Source organism: Erithacus rubecula (assembly GCF_903797595.1).
Source record: "Erithacus rubecula genome assembly, chromosome: 19".
NCBI lineage: Eukaryota > Metazoa > Chordata > Aves > Passeriformes > Muscicapidae > Erithacus > Erithacus rubecula.
Window position 1 is genome coordinate 5,570,332 of NC_136671.1, and position 17,859 is coordinate 5,588,190.

The 17,859-nt window shown below is 41.4% G+C and overlaps 1 protein-coding gene across 2 annotated transcripts; it reads left to right on the forward strand.

Moving 5' to 3' along the window:
* Positions 1–272: 272 nt before the first annotated feature.
* UBE2L3 (ubiquitin conjugating enzyme E2 L3) lies at positions 273–17,229 on the forward strand. Of its 2 annotated transcripts, none has more exons than XM_079322486.1 (4): positions 273–411; positions 8,660–8,755; positions 12,033–12,219; positions 15,253–17,229. In XM_079322486.1, the coding sequence occupies exons 1-4, from the start codon at positions 385–387 to the stop codon at positions 15,405–15,407; spliced, it is 465 nt and encodes a 154-aa protein (XP_079178612.1). In that variant the 5' UTR covers positions 273–384; the 3' UTR covers positions 15,408–17,229. The 2 variants fall into 2 exon arrangements, with proteins under 2 accessions (XP_079178612.1, XP_079178611.1); XM_079322485.1 differs by lacking the exon at positions 273–411 and adding an exon at positions 1,021–1,077.
* Positions 17,230–17,859: the final 630 nt, after the last annotated feature.

Sequence of the window (17,859 nt, forward strand, 5' to 3'; positions counted from 1 at the left end):
GGGCTCTGAAGAGGACATGGGCTTGTCTGAGAAAGCCTGTAACTACAGGTTGTCTCTTTCCCACTGAGGAAGATGGTACCGAATTTGGGAGATGTACAGAAAAGGAAAAAAACACAGCAACACTTTTAAATCAGTGATTGGTGACTGAAAAAGCAGCACCGAGACCTCAGGGCGGCGGGGGCCGAGCCGAGCCGAGCCGAGCCGAGCCGGGCCGGGCCGAGCCGAGCCGAGCCGGGCCGAGCCGAGCCGAGCCGGGCCGGGCCGAGCCGAGCCGAGCCGAGCCGAGCGCACGCCCCGCCCCGCCCGCGCACCGCCCCAGGAAGCGCAGGGTTTAGCGGCCGGCCCGCGCCGCGATGCATTGTGGGGCGCAGCAGCAGAGCCAAGATGGCGGCCAGCAGGAGGCTGATGAAGGTAACAGCGCCGGGCAGGGCCGCCGGGCGGGCGGCCCCGGCTCCCGCGGCTGCCCCTCCGCCCCGGGCCCCTCCGGCAGCGCGGGACCGCCTCCCCCGCCGCGCCCCGGCGGGGCGGCCTCCTCCGCGCCCCTCGGCGGCGCCCCGCGCCCGAGCGGCCGGAGCGGGAGCAGCCGGCACTCGGGCCGCGGCCGTGAGGGGCCGCGCCGCCCCCCCGCCGCCGCCGCCCCGCGCTCCCGCAGCGCCCCGCGGGCCCGGCTGCCGCCCGGGGCTGGGCGGGGGCGCTGGGCGGGCGCCCTGGGCCGCCCCGACCCCCTCGCTCGGGGGGCTCCAGGGTGACTAAGCAAAGAGGAAGGGCCGGGGGGAAGGAAACGCCGCCGCCCGGGGCCGGGGCATCACCGGAGCGGCGGGAGGGCTCGGCCGCCCTGCCGGGGGAGGGCTCGGCGGGGAAGCGCCCTCTCTTCCCTCCCTCCTTGCGGGGGGAGGTTCACCGCTCCCCCGCGCTCTCCCCGCTGAGAAACCGTCCCCAGGCGCCCAGGGATGAAATAATTTCGTTTTCGTTGTTTTCGTTGTTTTGGAGAGTAACCTCTTCCTTGTATGAGTAAGAGGTTTATGACAGAGAAACATGGACCTGGGTTCAGAAGTTACTTCATTCTCTGCGGACGTGGTAATGTTTTTGTCTTCACTCTTATTTGTTCTGAACCGTGGATGATACTTGGAAATGGAAACTCGGCCCCAGTTGGGCTTTAACCAAGAGCACGTATCGTTTATGGTTAAATACAACTTGGGATTATGTTTCTTGTTATTTTCCTTGAGGAGGGAGGTACTTCTTAGAAGGAAAATGGTAACCATTGCCCCCAAAGCACACAAAATAAATGTGTGTGTTGTATATAATTGCCAATTAACATGACAAACTGTAAGCGGTGAGGTTTGCTTAGGACACACGTACATAGTGGTGTAAAATGTAGTCATCTGTAAAACGCTGTGACAGAACCCAAATTTGCATGTAAATTGCCTGTGGAGAAATCAATGAATTTTACAGGCCAGTCCTGGAAAATGGAGGGAAAAGACCCTGTAACTGTTGAGCAATGTTTCACCCTTATTAAAAAACCTGCCCCTGGGGTGGGGCTCAGAGTAACCCTGCACTGGGATTTGGCAGATACTTGGGTGATTCTGTTAAACTCAATCCTTTAATACCAGTTTTACAGATAGCTTCAAGGATGTGGACCCCCATTAGGGCTGGGATTTCACCAGGACATGTTCATGGCAGATCCTGAAGTTACATGTCCTTAATGGTGCAGATATACAAATAATCACTGTAACTTGGGTGTTTTGGAAGAAACCAATAGCTTAGCAATGCTTCTATAAGACTTATTTTGTTGGTTTAAAGTTCTATGGAGCATTTAAAAATTAAATAGTAGATAGATTGTGTGCAGTGTCATTCATATATATTAAAAATCAGTAGGCATAAACTTTTAATTGTCCTTAAGGATCCTGGTGAGATGGAATTCATTTTTTATTTCGTTTTGGATAGCTCTATATTTTCTCAGTGCTTTAGTGTCATTGACATTATGTCTGTTGCTTTATACTCAAGTAAATTTTCCCTTCATTTCAGATGTAAAATTAAATAGTTGTTTACTGTTTTTGTAAGGCAGCTTTTCTGCCTGTTCTGGAAAAATACATTAACCTTTTAAACGTACATCACTACTACTTTAGTGGGAGCAATATATATTTTCCTTTTTTTTTTGTTAATTTAAAAGAGAAAATAAAAATCTGAAAGGCAAGAAAAATTTTTCTTAATATTTTCCCTGCCTCTTGCTTTTCAGCCCCTCTCATCATTTTCACTATACTTTTGAAACATTAGTTAGTACTTCAGACTTTCACTAAAATACACTAAAAAGGAGTTTTGATAATGTGACCTTATTTTCTAGAAAATTAGTGTGGCAGTTATTTCTCAGAGGGAGTGGTGTGGGAATGAAGAAGACATTGATAACTTATCTCTTATATTTTCACTTTTGTTTTTGTTGCCTAATGTCTGTGGGTTGTTGGTGTTGTGTGTGGGTTTCACACAGTTCAGGAGCTGTGGGATGGTCTGTCCCCCAGCGTGCAGAGGCTGTTAAATCAGCAGCTCCCTGGCTGCTCTGGACAGTCAGGGCAGCCCAGGAGGCTCTGCCTTTGCCATTCGTCACAAAGTGGAGCTCTCCTAGGGATGATGTCATCGGGATTGCTGCAGCATGATGTGCAAGTCCAGACTCACATGTGCATCAACCTCATATCACTGTTTTAGTCACAGATTCACAGCTCCACTTTGATTTAAAGTCTTCCACTGTTGAAGTTGTGCAGTTGGAATGAGTCTTTGGGGTGTTTTTGTCAGGGTCGTGGAATGATAAGGGATTATAACTAAAGGAAATAAGGTTTTCCACTGTGTCAGTCAATTATCTTTAAAATAATTTAGGAGAAGCATTAACTGTCTTTTCTTTGAGCTAAATAATCAAGCTTGTCTTTGATAAATGAGACTAAACCTTTTATAGTTATATAAAATTAAGCAATTCCTGTTTCCTTAAGATCTTGCCAACATTTTGAAGTACTGCATTTTTTCTGGACTCAAGTCATGCATCATAGTTATCCATATTAATCACCATGGCTCAAAGAGACTGGATGCAGTATGTCCATAATAATTCACTGCCTGTAGAAAATTTGTTGTGTGCACTTTCCAGGTGGGAATGGATGCCCTTTTCCAGCTGGGGAAGCCATTTGCATCTTCAGTTGACAAACCTCTGTGAAACAAGCATTACAAATTTTGCCATTTTACTTGTGCTGTTCAATTTTAAACATGAATTCAAGTTATAAAGACAACAAGATTGGTTTGTTATCTGAGGGTGTGATTGAACAAATCATTTTCTCTAGGCCAAGGAGCTTCTTTATGGCCTTTTTGCCGAGGTTTATCCCATCAAATAGTGACATCTGACTGAAGTCTTTTCCCCTAATTCACAGCAGGTGAAGGTGTGCCCTTCCCAGGAGCACACTTAGCTTAGCAAAAATGTGAAATAAACATGGCTAATGACTCATTCCAGTGACATCTGAGGTGGAGGTTTGATCTGTGAGCCACCATTACACCTCTTCAAAGAGCCCCAGTTGTTGAATCCTGACTCCTTGTGAAATGTGTATGGTGGGAATGAAGCAGTCTTAGTTAAGGATGTGGTGTTGTGGGCAGTCTCTCAGGGTTAGAATAGGCACATATGGAGTGATTATATTTAGGAGAGGATCTAAGGCTTCTCTTTGAAGGCTTCATGGCCCTTTCTTATAGAAAGGAAATTGTCTCCAGCTGTATGATGGGGAGTATGGATCTCCCAGAGAAGTGCCAGAGACTTGAAGGAAAGGCTTTGCACAGCTGCCACCTCCTGAGGTAACATCAGCCCTTCTGCGTGCTGGATTGGGTGGGCAGTGCTGTGTGCAGGTGCAGAGGGAAGGCTGTGCTGCTGCTGGACACTCACTCCTTACAGGGGTGGCAGTGTGTGGTGCTGAGCTGCACCTCCCACAGCTGTCTGGTGCTGCTGGAGAAGCTGTGCTGCCCCAGCTGTGGAGCTGGCCCTTCCATAATGACTTCCTGGGATGGAGCTCAGCTGTCTGTCACATCCATGCTCTGGTTTCCTGGTTTTTCGATGTTCAAAAGTATCTTTAGTGATAGAAATTGTAAACAGATTTAAAGAGTAAATAGCACTTCACATAGGAAGTAAGATATGTAGACAATTATTTTAATTTTATTGTTTTTACTCTGCTTCCATAGTTGCATAGTCAAACATTTATGCAACTGTTGAACTCCATGCTAAAACACAAACATGGGGCCACACCCAGCTAGGTGGCCTGCAATCTCCAGGATGCTGTGGTCCTGTAAACACTGTAGTGCTCCCAAATGAAGGGGTTTTAAGCAACTCTGATACTTGAAAAATAATTCTCAATTGATCCAAACTTCATTCTTAGTAACCAGTGAAATATGGTTTTGAGCAACATGATTGTCCTTAGGCAGAAGTGAGAATATTGATACATTTTCCCTCTTTGAAACTGCGAATTGACAAAAGGATTCATCAAATGAAAATAGTTTGCCAAAAAGTAGAATTGGTCAGTCAGTAAGACATGAGTATACGAGGTTGTAATGTTGCAGAGGAAACTTACTGGTGATTCTTAAAATAACTAAATTCTATTTCTTTTTTTGGTTGGATTTGTTAGTGTGGTAGAATCAGATTTTAAGGTGTTTTATTAAGACTTCTCTGTACTGTAAATCCAGTAAGTGAAACTGACGAATTCCTGATCAGTATTTTGGAGCTTGTTTGGCTTACAGGCTTTTTTTAGGGAATGTATTCACAAATAGATAAATATAAGTTGTAATAATGGTTCAGAGTTAGTTCAGGAGACTTCTGGTTTTATTTGTGAGTTTAATAGCATTCTGGGCTTGATGCAGAACTTACTGAAGTCAGTATGAGCTCCGGCACTTATTGCCATGTTCTGGGATTGCACTCTTACAAGTATGTGCCTTCACTGTGTTTTCCTATCTGGCTTGGGTTTTTAGAGAAGTCCCAAAACTTGAAATAGGCAGGGACAAAACAGTTGCAGGTTTTTTGAAATACTCAGGTACATTGTAATCTGATGCCACTTTTCTTTCTACACACAAATGGTTACACAGTATGGAAAATGACAGTTTTAAACCTTTAATGGTTATATATGAGAACCAGTATGTACTTTTTTGACTTCCTTCAGCATTATGTGCTTGAAGATCAGGTACCACCTCTAATACAGTTTTGTGCACTATGTATAACACTTCGTGTGAACATTCCCAAATTACAAACATCATCTCTCAAGAGAGCCCCATGAAGTAAGACATTTAGTTTTTCAAGTGGATAAAGCAATGCAGCAAGGTCACGAGCAAGGTTGATAAAGGAGTGGGGAATGAAGATGGATTGAAATTCTTACTGCAGTCATCTAACCTTTAGTTACGCTCCTCCTGTGCTCCTTTAATTATGTTACTTGACAAAATTAAGGGGTGGAGGACAAGCAAAGGAATTAATCTATTTACTGTCTGCCTAGACTCATAAGTATTACTTTGAAATAAATATCTGGACTGTATCCTTTTACCTCATAAAGTAGTTTTTGTTCCTTTGGAGTTGTTCAAGCCCATGTTAAATGTATTGTTAGCTTTTAATCTGTGCTGCTTGAAAGTATTTAGTAGCTCATTCACTTTTTTAACAGTACTTTTATACTGCAGTTGTGTCTGCCTCCCTAGCCCTGAGGCAGTTAGATCTTTATTATGGGTTTTGGCAGTTGCCAGAAGAAAAAAACCAAAACAACCTTCCCTCACACCCTTATATTGTAAATGGTGAAGCTCTGACCACTCCTGAAAGCACAGCTTGTGTGGGGACAGTAGAGGGGGAAAAAGCTGCTTGTAAAGAACTCCAGCACAGAGTTGATTCATTTGGAATGACATACAAAGTCTGAAACACGGGTAGGATAAGAAAAGTAATTCCTGGTATGAATTGCAGTCTAAGCCCACAGTTCAGGTGCGTGCCCTGCTGGGGTGGCTGGATTGTCCCTGACCTCTGCAGCCCTGAACTGCCGCGTTTATCCCTGGCTGTCCCTTGCACAGCTGTCAGGAGGAGGGCAGGTCATTTACCACGGCTTCAATTTTGGAAGTGGTTTCCTGCAAACGCCTCGTGTGTCAGTTTGAAGAGCAAAATGGCCTGAATAATTTTTGTGTAGTTCTTCAGTGCCTCTGTTTAATTCCCTCTCTCATATGGTGGACTTGAGAAAAAGTGGGAAACAATTTGCGTATTTATTTTAGTTTTTCATTAATGGCATATAAAATTTTACAGTTTTATAATGATCTCTGTATGGGATTCTTGCATTCCTTAATTCAGCATCTGATTTTTTTAACTTGAATCTGACTGTAAAATGTAGGTGTTCAATTTTCCAGCAATGAGAAGCCACGCTTTTCTAATTTATTTTATTAGCTTAATAACATATGTGAATTATAGAGTCATAGTCCTTTTTGCATCTGGACAATTGTTCTCTGGGCCAGCATCAGTACAATGCTATTGTCTGAATCTGGTACAAAAGCTCCTGCATGGAAGCTGCAGTCCCACTGGCCATAATGGGGGTGATTTTTGTCATATGGATAATGTTTTTACTATAGTAACTAGAAAATAGTCTAAACCCATTTCCCTTGCCTTGTTTTAGAATGGAGGCACTTGTGATTATACACATTAATTCATTATTAAATACCTACTGCTTTTTGTTTCCAGTGTTAGATTTAGTGTGGAATGGAATTTATTCCTTTTGCATGCTGTGGAGCAGTGGTTTGCCAGGACTTCTCAGTTCTGTATGTGATGGGAGTGAGCAGCAAAACTCAGAGCAAGTTCCTCTGCTGACCCTGCCAGAGCAGAGTCAGCCCAGGATCCACCCAGCTCTCCCTGAGCTGCTGCTTTGTGCAGGAGCCCTTAAAGTAAGGCACTGTGGGGATTTACAGATTTGCACTCTGAGTGGTGGTAAAGCACCTCTTAGAGCTGCAAGCATAAAGGTTATTTTCTTTTGAATATTTTGGTTTGCTCTCTATCCCTATAAATATGCTTCATGGGATTATTGAGGGATGGGGGGGGGCGGTATGTTTTCCTGCTTTAAGGAAATAGGATAATCCTCTTAGCTCTTTAAAAAAAAACACCCAAACTGTCTGTGACATTGCATAAATCGAGCAGCAGTGGAATTTGGGGATTATTCCCTGGGTCTAGACTAAGTAGTCAATGTTAGTGTCACAAAGATAGTGTTAGGCATCAATTCAGTATCCAAGACTCCAAGGTTAAACTTCTGTGTTCAGTATGCTCTTGCTTTAGTAGGTGCAGTGGGTAGGAATATAACTTAATTTTCTGATGTTGGCTCATGATTTTTGTTTCACATGCATTTGGAATTCTCATTTTCCCTTTGGGTTTGAGTTTTGTCATGATGCTGAATTTATGCAAGAGGTTACTGCAAGTATTAAATCTGCCAGTCAAGTGCAGAAAGGTTTGATCTGAGATGAACATAGAGCTATTTTAGAAAACAAACCATGGACAGTACAGCACTTGTAGCAGGAAAACAGATCTTTTTGTTTTTCATTGTGTAGTGCCTTTGCTTGTAATTGGTGGGTTTATCATAATTATATCTAGACTAATTTTGTAAGATGCCTGCACCCAGTGCAGAGTTGAGTGCTGTGAGCACCCCAGTGCTGCTGTATAAGCAACATTTTTCCTAACCTATGCAGCCACCAGGCATGTGCTGCTGTTTTGAAAGCACTGGGAAACTTTTATGTTTTGCTGTGGATTACTTTTGAATTAATATTTGGTTAAATTCACTTTAAAGATAAAATGGCAGAGTTCAAGCACAAAGGTTTGTAATTCTTGTGGGGGAAATAAAAGTGGAACCTTGAGGTGTTTCTTTTTAAGTCTTTTGAAATACTCCAGGAAACAGTCCCTGCAGTAGGGCTTATACATCATTTTAAATATAAAAATGCTGAAATACTTAGTTTGGTAATACCTGGTTCGCCAACAGATTGAAAATAGTTTGACTGGTGCAGAAAGATAACCTTGCTCAAGACTGACACAACTTTAAAGAGAGAAATCCTAATGTATGCTGTGAGCTTTGAGGTACTGAACAGAGAGTAAGCTGAATCTTTTCAAGCTACTGCTCTAAACAAGGCTTGTTTGGCTTAGATTCATATTTTTCTTTTTGGATCAATTTAAGCTGTCCATGCAGGAATTTGTTAATTTTCAGTTGGAATAATTGGCCTGTTCAGTGGTTTTATCCCTGTTTAAAACTATTATGAAATAGTTCTTCCAAATCACTGTTCTCCTTCACATAAGTCCTAAGATGCATTTTATTTCTGCCCCTCACAGTATTATCAAGTCTGTGACCAACGGCACTGATTTACATTTGAGATAGAAAAACATTTTTAAATGTAGTTTTTTAATACTTCTGAACTTTGTGTCCATAGGGATGTTAATAACAAGACATTTTTGTGTTTTCCTCACATATCAGAAAATAAGGGTTTTAATGTCTCGTCTCAGAGAATTTTAGTTTTCACAGGTGCGAACTTTTATTTCTTATTTGTGTGGGCTGCTCCCACTAGTTAAAGAAGCATTGACATTTAATAATTTTGAAAAATAAATGTGAGTATTTTGCTTAATAGAGTTATTAGCTTACACTTAATGCTTTGCTTTGCTTTTCAGGAGCTTGAAGAAATCCGCAAATGTGGAATGAAAAACTTCCGTAATATCCAGGTTGATGAAGCTAATTTATTGACCTGGCAAGGGCTTATTGTTCCTGTGAGTATAGACTACTCCTTATGAGCTTTAAAATAAAATGAGGATCATTTGTATCTCATAAATTCACAGCTCAGTAGTGCTGCTGGTGACCATGAAATAATTCATTATTGTAGGCTGATAGGTGACTGGAGCTCTGTGGTAGCACTGGGCTACTGGGAGAGGTATTGGAAGTGGAAAGCAAGTGAAGTTTGGTTTCACATTAAAACCTAAAGTACAAAACTTACATGATCATAGGAAAAAGAAAGGAAATAGGAAATATTTTTACCCCTTAATATGTGGGTTTTTTTTAATTTACTAGGATAAAACTGAGTATTGTGTAAAATTCAATGCAAGAAAAAGGGTTGGATTTTCCAAAGTGAGCTCTTTAAAAGAAAGTAGTATTTTTATTTAGGCATTAGTTAGTGCCAAAATAAATCTATTTCACTTAATTTCTTTAAAAGCACTACATTCTTCTTAGAGAATGTTTAATCAAAGTAGATAACCATTTTATTAGTCAAATAGAGAGGGATTTGTTACTATGGGGAAAGCAGAAAATGTGATGTGTTGGTTTCTTGGCTGAAAAATCACTTAGGTTTTCACCTCTTGTATTTCCCACTGCTGTGGCCCATGGCAGTGGGAAATGGCTGGCTTGGTTCTATGAGCTATTTTTAGTCTGCAGCAATAGGGGATGGGCCATGGGGGCAGCAGTTGTGGTTTTCTTTGCATGCTGCCAAAAAGCCTCCCCAACCAGTGTAAGTCTGTCTTTTAATTATATGAGTAAGACTAGAGACATCTCTGCAGCAGTGCCTCTGCCTCCTTAGTCAGAGGCTGCTCTGGACCTCACATGGCCCAGGCTGAGGTGATGGCTGGCCCTTTACACTCTAAATGCTGTGGAATAGATTGTTTGTTGTTTACTTATGTGCCTGCAAGTGATTCCTTGGAGTGGCTGACACTATCCCTGCAAACAAAGCAAGCAGATCTGACACTGAAATTTGACAGAGCTGAGGAACAACTTGCTTTAATCAGCCACTTTGTGTAACAGTTTAGTGCTTTGATAATACTTTGAAGCACTATAAGGTTGGTAAATATCACTAATAAAGCAAAACACAAAAATACTTGTTTATTCCTGTCAAGATTAGGAATGTGTGGTGTACAGCAGCTATTTTTAACACTTTCTGCTCAACAGAGGATGAGTGTAGTGTTTGTTATGTTTTAAAGCAACACAAAGCTTTTAAAGCTTTGCAGCATCTCAAGTGTTGAAATGTTGGTGCAGTGAACTGTGCTCAAGACCAGCCTTTTGGTTTGTAATATGTTCTGTTAGAGGGAAAATAGCCTCAAATTCACTGCAGGTATAGATAAGGAAGAATTTTGCTATGAAATTGCACTTCCTATAGTAATTAAACATGTATTGTTTGTGTTCAAAGAGTAATATACATATTTATTCTGATGTTGTGCTATAGATGTTTTAGTGTCCCTTTAGCTATTTTTGGTACCAGAGTTGTTGGCATAAAAATGCAACACATGAGGTCATTGAAAGTAAAACTTTCTTCTCTGTGTTTCATGTTGTTTCCATTTTAGCAAATATTCTTACTTAGGATTTAAAGACACATACTTCAGTAGGACTAACCAGTTACTGATTATTAAATGCTATAACTGGGCATTTCTTGGTCAGCTGCTTAATAAAGGTGTGAAGGATAATGCTTATTATTTTTAATAGTGTTCATACAGAATTACTGGAAAAGATAATGTAAAGGTGAACTGTAAAGCTTTAAAAGTTCTTGTTTGTAACACTTTGTTCTTCAGAAGAAATGTTAATTTTTAAAAGTGTTCACTCAATTGAGAAGCAAATTAAAGATACCCGGTCAACTTCTTTTCCTGTTCCAAATTGTAGAATGAAGTAGTTTGTGTCCTGTGGGTGGCCAAGGTACACTATTTGTTTGATTTCAACATCAAAACAAGACTGTGTAGGCCAGGCTCCTTGTTCATGTAAGAGGAACAGTGAAGAAAATGGATGTTTTTAAGGCAGGTCACTTCTCTTGTCAGCTCCCTGAACTCTTCACAAATTACAGCACGTGATTGAGGCAAGAACAGTTGAGCTGTGGGGAAAGAGGGCAGTGACTGCCAAAGCTGTCACCACCACCCCAAGTTATTAGTTCAGCTTCCAAAGATTTTAGGATTGCTTGGGTAAAGTTATTTCAAAGCTGCTGTAGTTGCCTCTCCCTCTGGCAGAAACTGTGCTGTATTTCTTACAAACACACAACCAGATTCTCCACATGGATGAGCTTAAAATTAAATGTTTTCTGTTGACAAATATTTTAATAGAACACTCCCCACCCCCAAGTATTGGTAAATTCTGGAGTGGAATTGATTGCAGGGAAGAGTCTGGTTGCTAATGAAGAATGTGTGTGATTTACACCAATTGGAAACTCTCATCCATTGATTCTTGTTCCCAGAGTGTTTGGAAAGGCTTCATTTCGTAGTTACTGTTTTCAGTGCAGAACAGTATTTTTATAGGCTTTAAATGTAGCAATAGTTTATTTTTGTTCTGCCTCTTGTGCAGGATCTGAAGCATCACTATCAATAGTCTAACAGGTTTTTCTAAGTGAAATTCTGGGCATTGTTTTTTCTGTTTCAGCATGAAGAACTGCTTTGCTCACTTCACAGTTCTCTCATACTGCTCCTTCAAAACTGATCTGATAAGAGTGGGTGCTAAAACTGCATACAGATTCAGAATGTTCTCATCAGCAAACACAGTGAATATCTATCTTTAGTACCAATGAATACTCAGCAGATTTTTGTATAGTCAGCACAAAAACATTCTCGAAACATTTAGGGAGATCTGACAAACCAAATTGCTTTGCTGTTCATGCCACCATGTTGTGAGACACACAAAATAACTGTTCAGAACCCCATTTCCATCGTCAGGCTTGCTGGTAAACCCTTGGAAAGGGTTTACTATGTTCTTTCAAACACAAGGCTGGAACAAAACTACTTGGTAGAGAGAGCCTTGAGTTGGAAGTAAATGGAGCTGGATGCTTTCTTACCCACAGAAATGTCAGCCAGCTGTAGGACAATGGCAAACTGCTTTTTCCAGGGTGGGTGCAAGTGTGCAGGTTGTACTGCCTCTCACATAGGTTTTGATGTTTCCTGACACATAAACCTGGCAGTAGTGTTGGTAGAAAATGCTTTTCAAAGAGATCATGCAGGGCTCAAAGGAATCCGGGTCTGTACCATGCTGCTTTTCACTTGTGTCCATTAGTATGTGCCACATTTTTGACATTCTGCCTTCTTGTTGCAGGACAATCCTCCATATGATAAAGGAGCCTTCAGAATTGAAATCAACTTCCCAGCAGAATATCCATTCAAACCTCCTAAGATTACATTTAAAACAAAGATCTATCACCCTAACATCGATGAAAAGGGGCAGGTCTGTCTGCCAGTAATTAGTGCTGAAAACTGGAAGCCAGCAACCAAAACTGACCAAGGTAGGACTCCGTGTGGAGAAAGAACTGGGTATTGAGAAACTTTGTAGAGTTTTTGAACTTAAAGCTAATAATGTTTCACTTGTCAGCTCAGTGCTCTGCGGGTATATTCATTGTAAGGGTTGTGTCATGAATCACATGTGGTGAGCACAGAGTACAGCTCGTGTGGAATCTCATTTTGTTACTGGAATGGGAGGTACTGGCACTGAAGTGGCATTCCACCTCCAGGAAACCACAAAACTCTTCATGACTAAGGAGTTTATTAAGGAAGTGTCCTCAGCATACTTAAAAATTTTGCTGGTAGTTTGTGTGGGGGTTATTATATGTTTCTTTTTAAACAGTGGCTTTATAATCCAAAGGTGTTCAGTAAATTCCTGGATGTTTGAAAGAAAGGGTCAAAAAATTCAAGGCTTTGTATATTTTATAACCTGCCATGTGGTTCAGTGATTTGAACATATGTCTTGAAATATCATTGGAGTAGTAAACAAAATCTGAAAAGATATCACAGATTAACTTGTTCTTAAAAGATCATTGCTCTCAGGCTTGCTGTGTGGAGTGTCTTTGATAAGAATCTAAATATTGTAAGGAAAAAAGTTTTGTCAGGTTCTGTGGCAGACTTAAGTATAAAACAAGTAGGGCTTTTTCCTGTTGTTGCTTGCATGAGTTGTTGGGGTGAGAATTCTGTGCTGTCTGTCAGGTAATGATTAGTTGGGTATTAAGCTTTTATTATTGTACATAGAAAGCAAAAATCCTTGCAAAAATGCTTATTTTTAAGAGTATTAATTCAAATTAATTCAAATACTTAACTTCAGTGACACTGAAGTATCTTGTTCCATAGGAGAAAATACTTCTCTCTTACAGGCTCTCTTTTAAGGTTATTTTCACATGATCTGTGTTCCTGATAGGAAACAATGCTGTACTTCAGATTTCTTTTTGTGTACCCCTGCATGCTAAAGAAAGTACTTCCAATTGTGTGATCTTGCCCAAAGATAAAACAGGAAAATTCCTATAGCTGTTTTAGAAGAGATGAAGCAGCTGAACGTTGGTGAAAATGGAGGTTGCAGCAGAAAGAACATGTGAAATAGGACAGCCAAGATCTTAGATTTGTTGTAGATTTCTCCCTGATTATACAGGACAAAGATCCTCAGGAGAGAGTAGATGGAAAAGAACATGTGGAAGGTTTCTGTTCTGTTCCACACCTGAGCAGCTCTCTTGGTGCTGTCAGCCTTTGCTAGTTAACTAAAGGACTTACATGTCTCTACCCAGCTTGAAAAACTAGCTGTCATTAGCTGGGACTACTGAAACTGCTGAAATTGTTTGCATGCAGAGAATAGTCAGTGTCTCCCTGGGAAGTAGAATTTCCCTTTTTATCTGAGAGAGTGAATAAAAGCTGTGCTAAAATCAGAATTTGCAACTGATGCTGGATATCAAAATATTGCAGATCTCTAATGGTCTGCTGTGTTGTGGTTTTTTGTCTTAACTTTCTTCCAGAAGTTGTTTTAGTGTCAGAATCTGTTGTTCCTACATAGTTGTATGAACCTGTGACAGTGTTACTAAAACCCTGCTTAAAAATTTATTCCTTTTTCTTCAGATTTCTTCTGCACTGAAATATAACTCTGTTTTTCTCAATGAAATAATGTGACATCATTAGTACAGCATCAAAGTCATTGGTGTTGTTCACACGTCAAAAAAGTGAAGAGATTTAAGTTCATCATAAATCATTAACTTACCTTTTGCATACTAAATGTGCATCTTGCTGCTGTAGTTGTTGTTAATTTATACTTAATATTAAAAACAACTGTTATAGCAGGATGGTTTTCAAACGCTGTGGATGCTCCTGTTCTGCCAGGCCTGTTTTTTCTGGCTTGTTACTGTTATTAAGGTTATTGAACACACATTTTGTCTGTAGTGTTTTTGCATGCTTTGTTCAGTGAGAAGGGATTGCCACTCAGTGTTTCTGCTGGTTTCAGCCATGTGATGGCAATTGTTGTAAGGCCAGGACTGGTGAGTTACTGTCAAGGAAGCTGGTATGAATTCTGCATTCCTTAGACAGTTTGTTACAGTTTAAACTTGGATTTGTGGTAAGAAATGTTCCCGTTTAGTAGTTTAGAGATAAACATCAGATTTGAGTGTGGCTTTCAGTATTTGTTTTGAGGTTTGTTCATGGGTGGAAAAGACTGAGATCAATGTCCCAAACAGAGCCACTCTGGTGTTCCAGCATCTGCTGGGGTGATCATTGTATGAACCTGCATTCCTGCCCAGGAGCACTGACACCTTTGGGTGGCTGGGCAGTGGGACCCTAGATCCTTTTAACTTCCAATGGCTGTGAAGATGTGTGTGAGAAAAATGTAGCAGCAAATGGCACTGTGGGGTGTGAGGTTCACTGAGTAAATGTCAGGTGCATTTCCATTTCCTAGAGAATGACTTTTCTTTGGAAAGTGACAGGGACATTGGTGACATTGCTGTGAGCCCCTTGCTACTCTCTCACCGTGTTGTTTTCCCAGTGCATCTCTACTGGTGGCTGCCTTGGGAAGTTGAGAGTAAAGTGAAGACTTGGCTGCTGTTCATAGGAGAAGTAAGAATCATAGGGAAATAAAGCTGGAAAAAAGGGTTTCCAGAAGAGGCTCAGTCTCAGCTGCATCACTGATAGGTGTTGGGAAATGCTTCATGGTGCAAATTCCATATTTACCCAATCCCTTCAGTGAACCTGAGAAGTTAGATTCGTTCTCAGCCATAGGAGATGATTTTAGATGGGATGCCATTTACATGGGAAATCATCTGTAGTGCACTTTGGTCTCTATTCATGTTGATTTTGTTTACAAATACAATTTTCTGCTGTTCATTCATGGTCATTGAACTAAATCTTGGCATATCACTGCAGCTTACTCACGCCCTGCGCTTGAAAAGGCCTGAGATTTATGGGGATGTATTTAAATGCAGTTAAAGCTCTTTTCTTACAGGGGAATTTTGCTTACATTTTGATTTTGAAAAATTAACCATCTAAGTCTCTGACGGTATTTATACTTCTTTTGACAGTAATCCAGTCCCTCATAGCACTGGTGAATGATCCACAGCCCGAGCACCCCCTCCGGGCTGACCTAGCTGAAGAATACTCTAAGGACCGTAAAAAATTCTGTAAGAATGCTGAAGAGTTTACAAAGAAATATGGTGAAAAGCGACCAGTGGACTAAAATCTGACACAAGTGCTGTCAGCAACTATGATAGAAGATCGGAGCAGTGCATTTGAGACACCCCGTAAAGCAGGACTCTATGGAAAATTGACAAGTGCCACCTTTCGGTGTGAACTTGTGGCTGTTACTAACTTTCTACAGTTTTCTTAATCAAAAGTGGGCTAGGTAACCTGTAAAGAAAGGATTAAAATTTAAGATGTTCTAGTTCTGCTTTCTTTGTTTAAAAATCACTGCTTCAATATACTTTAAAGTATGCTGTTTTCTTTTTCTTGTCAGAATTTATCAAAAATATCTTAGACTTATATTCTGCCCTTAAATTGAAAAGGTTGTGGCTGTCATTTCTTATTTTTCCTTGCAGTTCCCACTATCTTGAGTTCATTCATGAATTTTAAACCTCCCTCCTCAAAATCATGTCTTAGGAAAAATATCCCAGTTCTGGCAGAAAATGAATTGAGTGTTTGGCAGTTTCGTTTACTTTTCTTTCTAAATGTTGCACTGTGCTTTGTGGGACTTGTTGCAAGTTCCCCTGAACCTCAGTTTGTAACATAATAAACAAAATCCAACCCCACAAAACCAATCAGAAATAATGTCTGGGTCTGATGTAAATCTGGCCAATGTCTATTAAACGGGGAAACCCAAGTTTTTGTGTGCGTCATTGAATTAGAATATGGCTTATCTTCTGCTGTTGGAAAACTTTGGAAAAAAAATCTGTAGCAAGCAAGTAGTGAAATATGATTGAAAACTTCCCTCACTTCTATCTTTTAATACTTATGCAGAGTACTGGGAAATGTGCACAGAACAACATTGCAACCAATCCAGGAGAGTTCCAGAAACTGGGGACCAAGAGGTACCAAAGTGACAAACTGTTTTTTGAACTTAAAATCATTTATTTTGGAAACATTAATTTTGAATTCAAAAACTAAATCTGGCAGCACTGCTGTCCTCTCTGAAGGTTTTCCCTCAGACCGCGTCAGGAGTGTCTGTGTTAGTGGATGGCCAGGCCTGAGCAGTGAGGAGTGGCAGCGTGTGCTCGGCTGCTGCCGCTGCCGTGTTCAGCACGGGCCGGGGCGTTCAGGGAGTGTTCGGGGCAGCCGAGCTGCAGTGGGCAGGGCACTCCTGCGCCTTCCCTTCTGAGCTGAGCATCCTCTGCTGTATCTGCTGCTTCTGCTGCCTTTGCTCCCCAGCCTAGAGCCTGATCCTAGCTCCACAGTCAAACTGCCACACAGTCAACCTGCTGTCTCCCCTTCTACAGCTGGGCTCTGCTACTGAGGGAATGGATTATTTCCAGCAATCCATCAGTATCTGGGAGCACATATCATTTCCACGTGCAGGAAGCTGAGTTTAAAACCCCTGACACCTAGGTGGTTGCCTGTACTCCTAAATTCAGTTTTAATGCAGCCTCTGCCTTTGCAACCTTGCAGAACTAGTGTGTCAAGCAGTAGATCTCTCTTGGTTTTTAATGTCTTGTGTATTTGCTATTTCCTCATTTGTCCCTCTCCTCTGGCTTTCATTTCCAATTTAGTGTAAACAATGACAGCCCAGTACCTCACCTCTGTTGAAAGTAAATTTTTTTATGAGTTAGGGAGCTAAGAAATTTTATGTTTAAGTGTTCTTAGACAGATTCTTTGGCAGGTAAATAAAGTTAAACCACATTCACCTTATTTACGGAAACTTGCATTTCCTAAGTGTTTTCAGGCTTGTGAGAGCACTATTACCAAATTTTCACATCTTTGTGTCTTCATTTGCAGAAAGTTGGTACTGATTTTGTTTCGTTCACGCTCACTCAGATTCATAATAAAATAATGCCAAATTATCTGTCAAACCGAAGTGTGTAACTTCTGCATCACCTGAGTCACTGTACCTTTGATCATGTCTGTTGGCATGGAAACTTACCATTCTCTAAATTTTATTTGAAACAGAACTGTAGCACTAGTTTGCTGCCCTCGTTGCTACTCAATAGTTACTCTGTGGTTGTAAAGCCTCTCAGGTCAAAGACTGCGTCTGTCTGCTGGCTGCGCTCGGATGCCGCGGGAGGGGCGGACGGGCTGAGTGACTGCAGGAGCTCCCGTCCAGCTGCAGGCGTCACACGGAGACAGACCTCGCTATCAGTTCTCTTGGTGTGCTCTTCATAGTCCAATTGCTAAACTGTGAGATGTGCAAACAAAGTGCTGGTGCGTGTCTGGGGCAGCCTCTGAACAAAGGGATCCAGCACCTGTGTGGCTGAAGGCTGAGGAGAAGAAATCCAAGTGCGAAGTCCTATGATAACTCAGGAAATCAAGCTCTTGTTCTCTCTGGTTCCCTAAGCCATGCTGAAATCTTAATGTGCAGTTGAACATCCACACTGAAAGCAGCGCACTGGTGAAACTACACCCAGGAGTACTGGTATAGGCTTTCTGCAAGTCCATTCTGCTACCCTAATAAAAATTGCTCTCAAAGGCTTTGTGGCATGGTT

Bases quoted from the DNA above. Each gene is read 5' to 3' on its own strand.
- UBE2L3 (XM_079322485.1), top strand. From the start codon at position 1,036: ATGGACCTGGGTTCAGAAGTTACTTCATTCTCTGCGGACGTG. The intron at 1,078-8,659 runs GTAATGTTTTTG...TTTGCTTTTCAG, and splicing joins CTTCATTCTCTGCGGACGTG to GAGCTTGAAGAAATCCGCAA. The intron at 8,756-12,032 runs GTGAGTATAGAC...TTCTTGTTGCAG, and splicing joins GGCAAGGGCTTATTGTTCCT to GACAATCCTCCATATGATAA.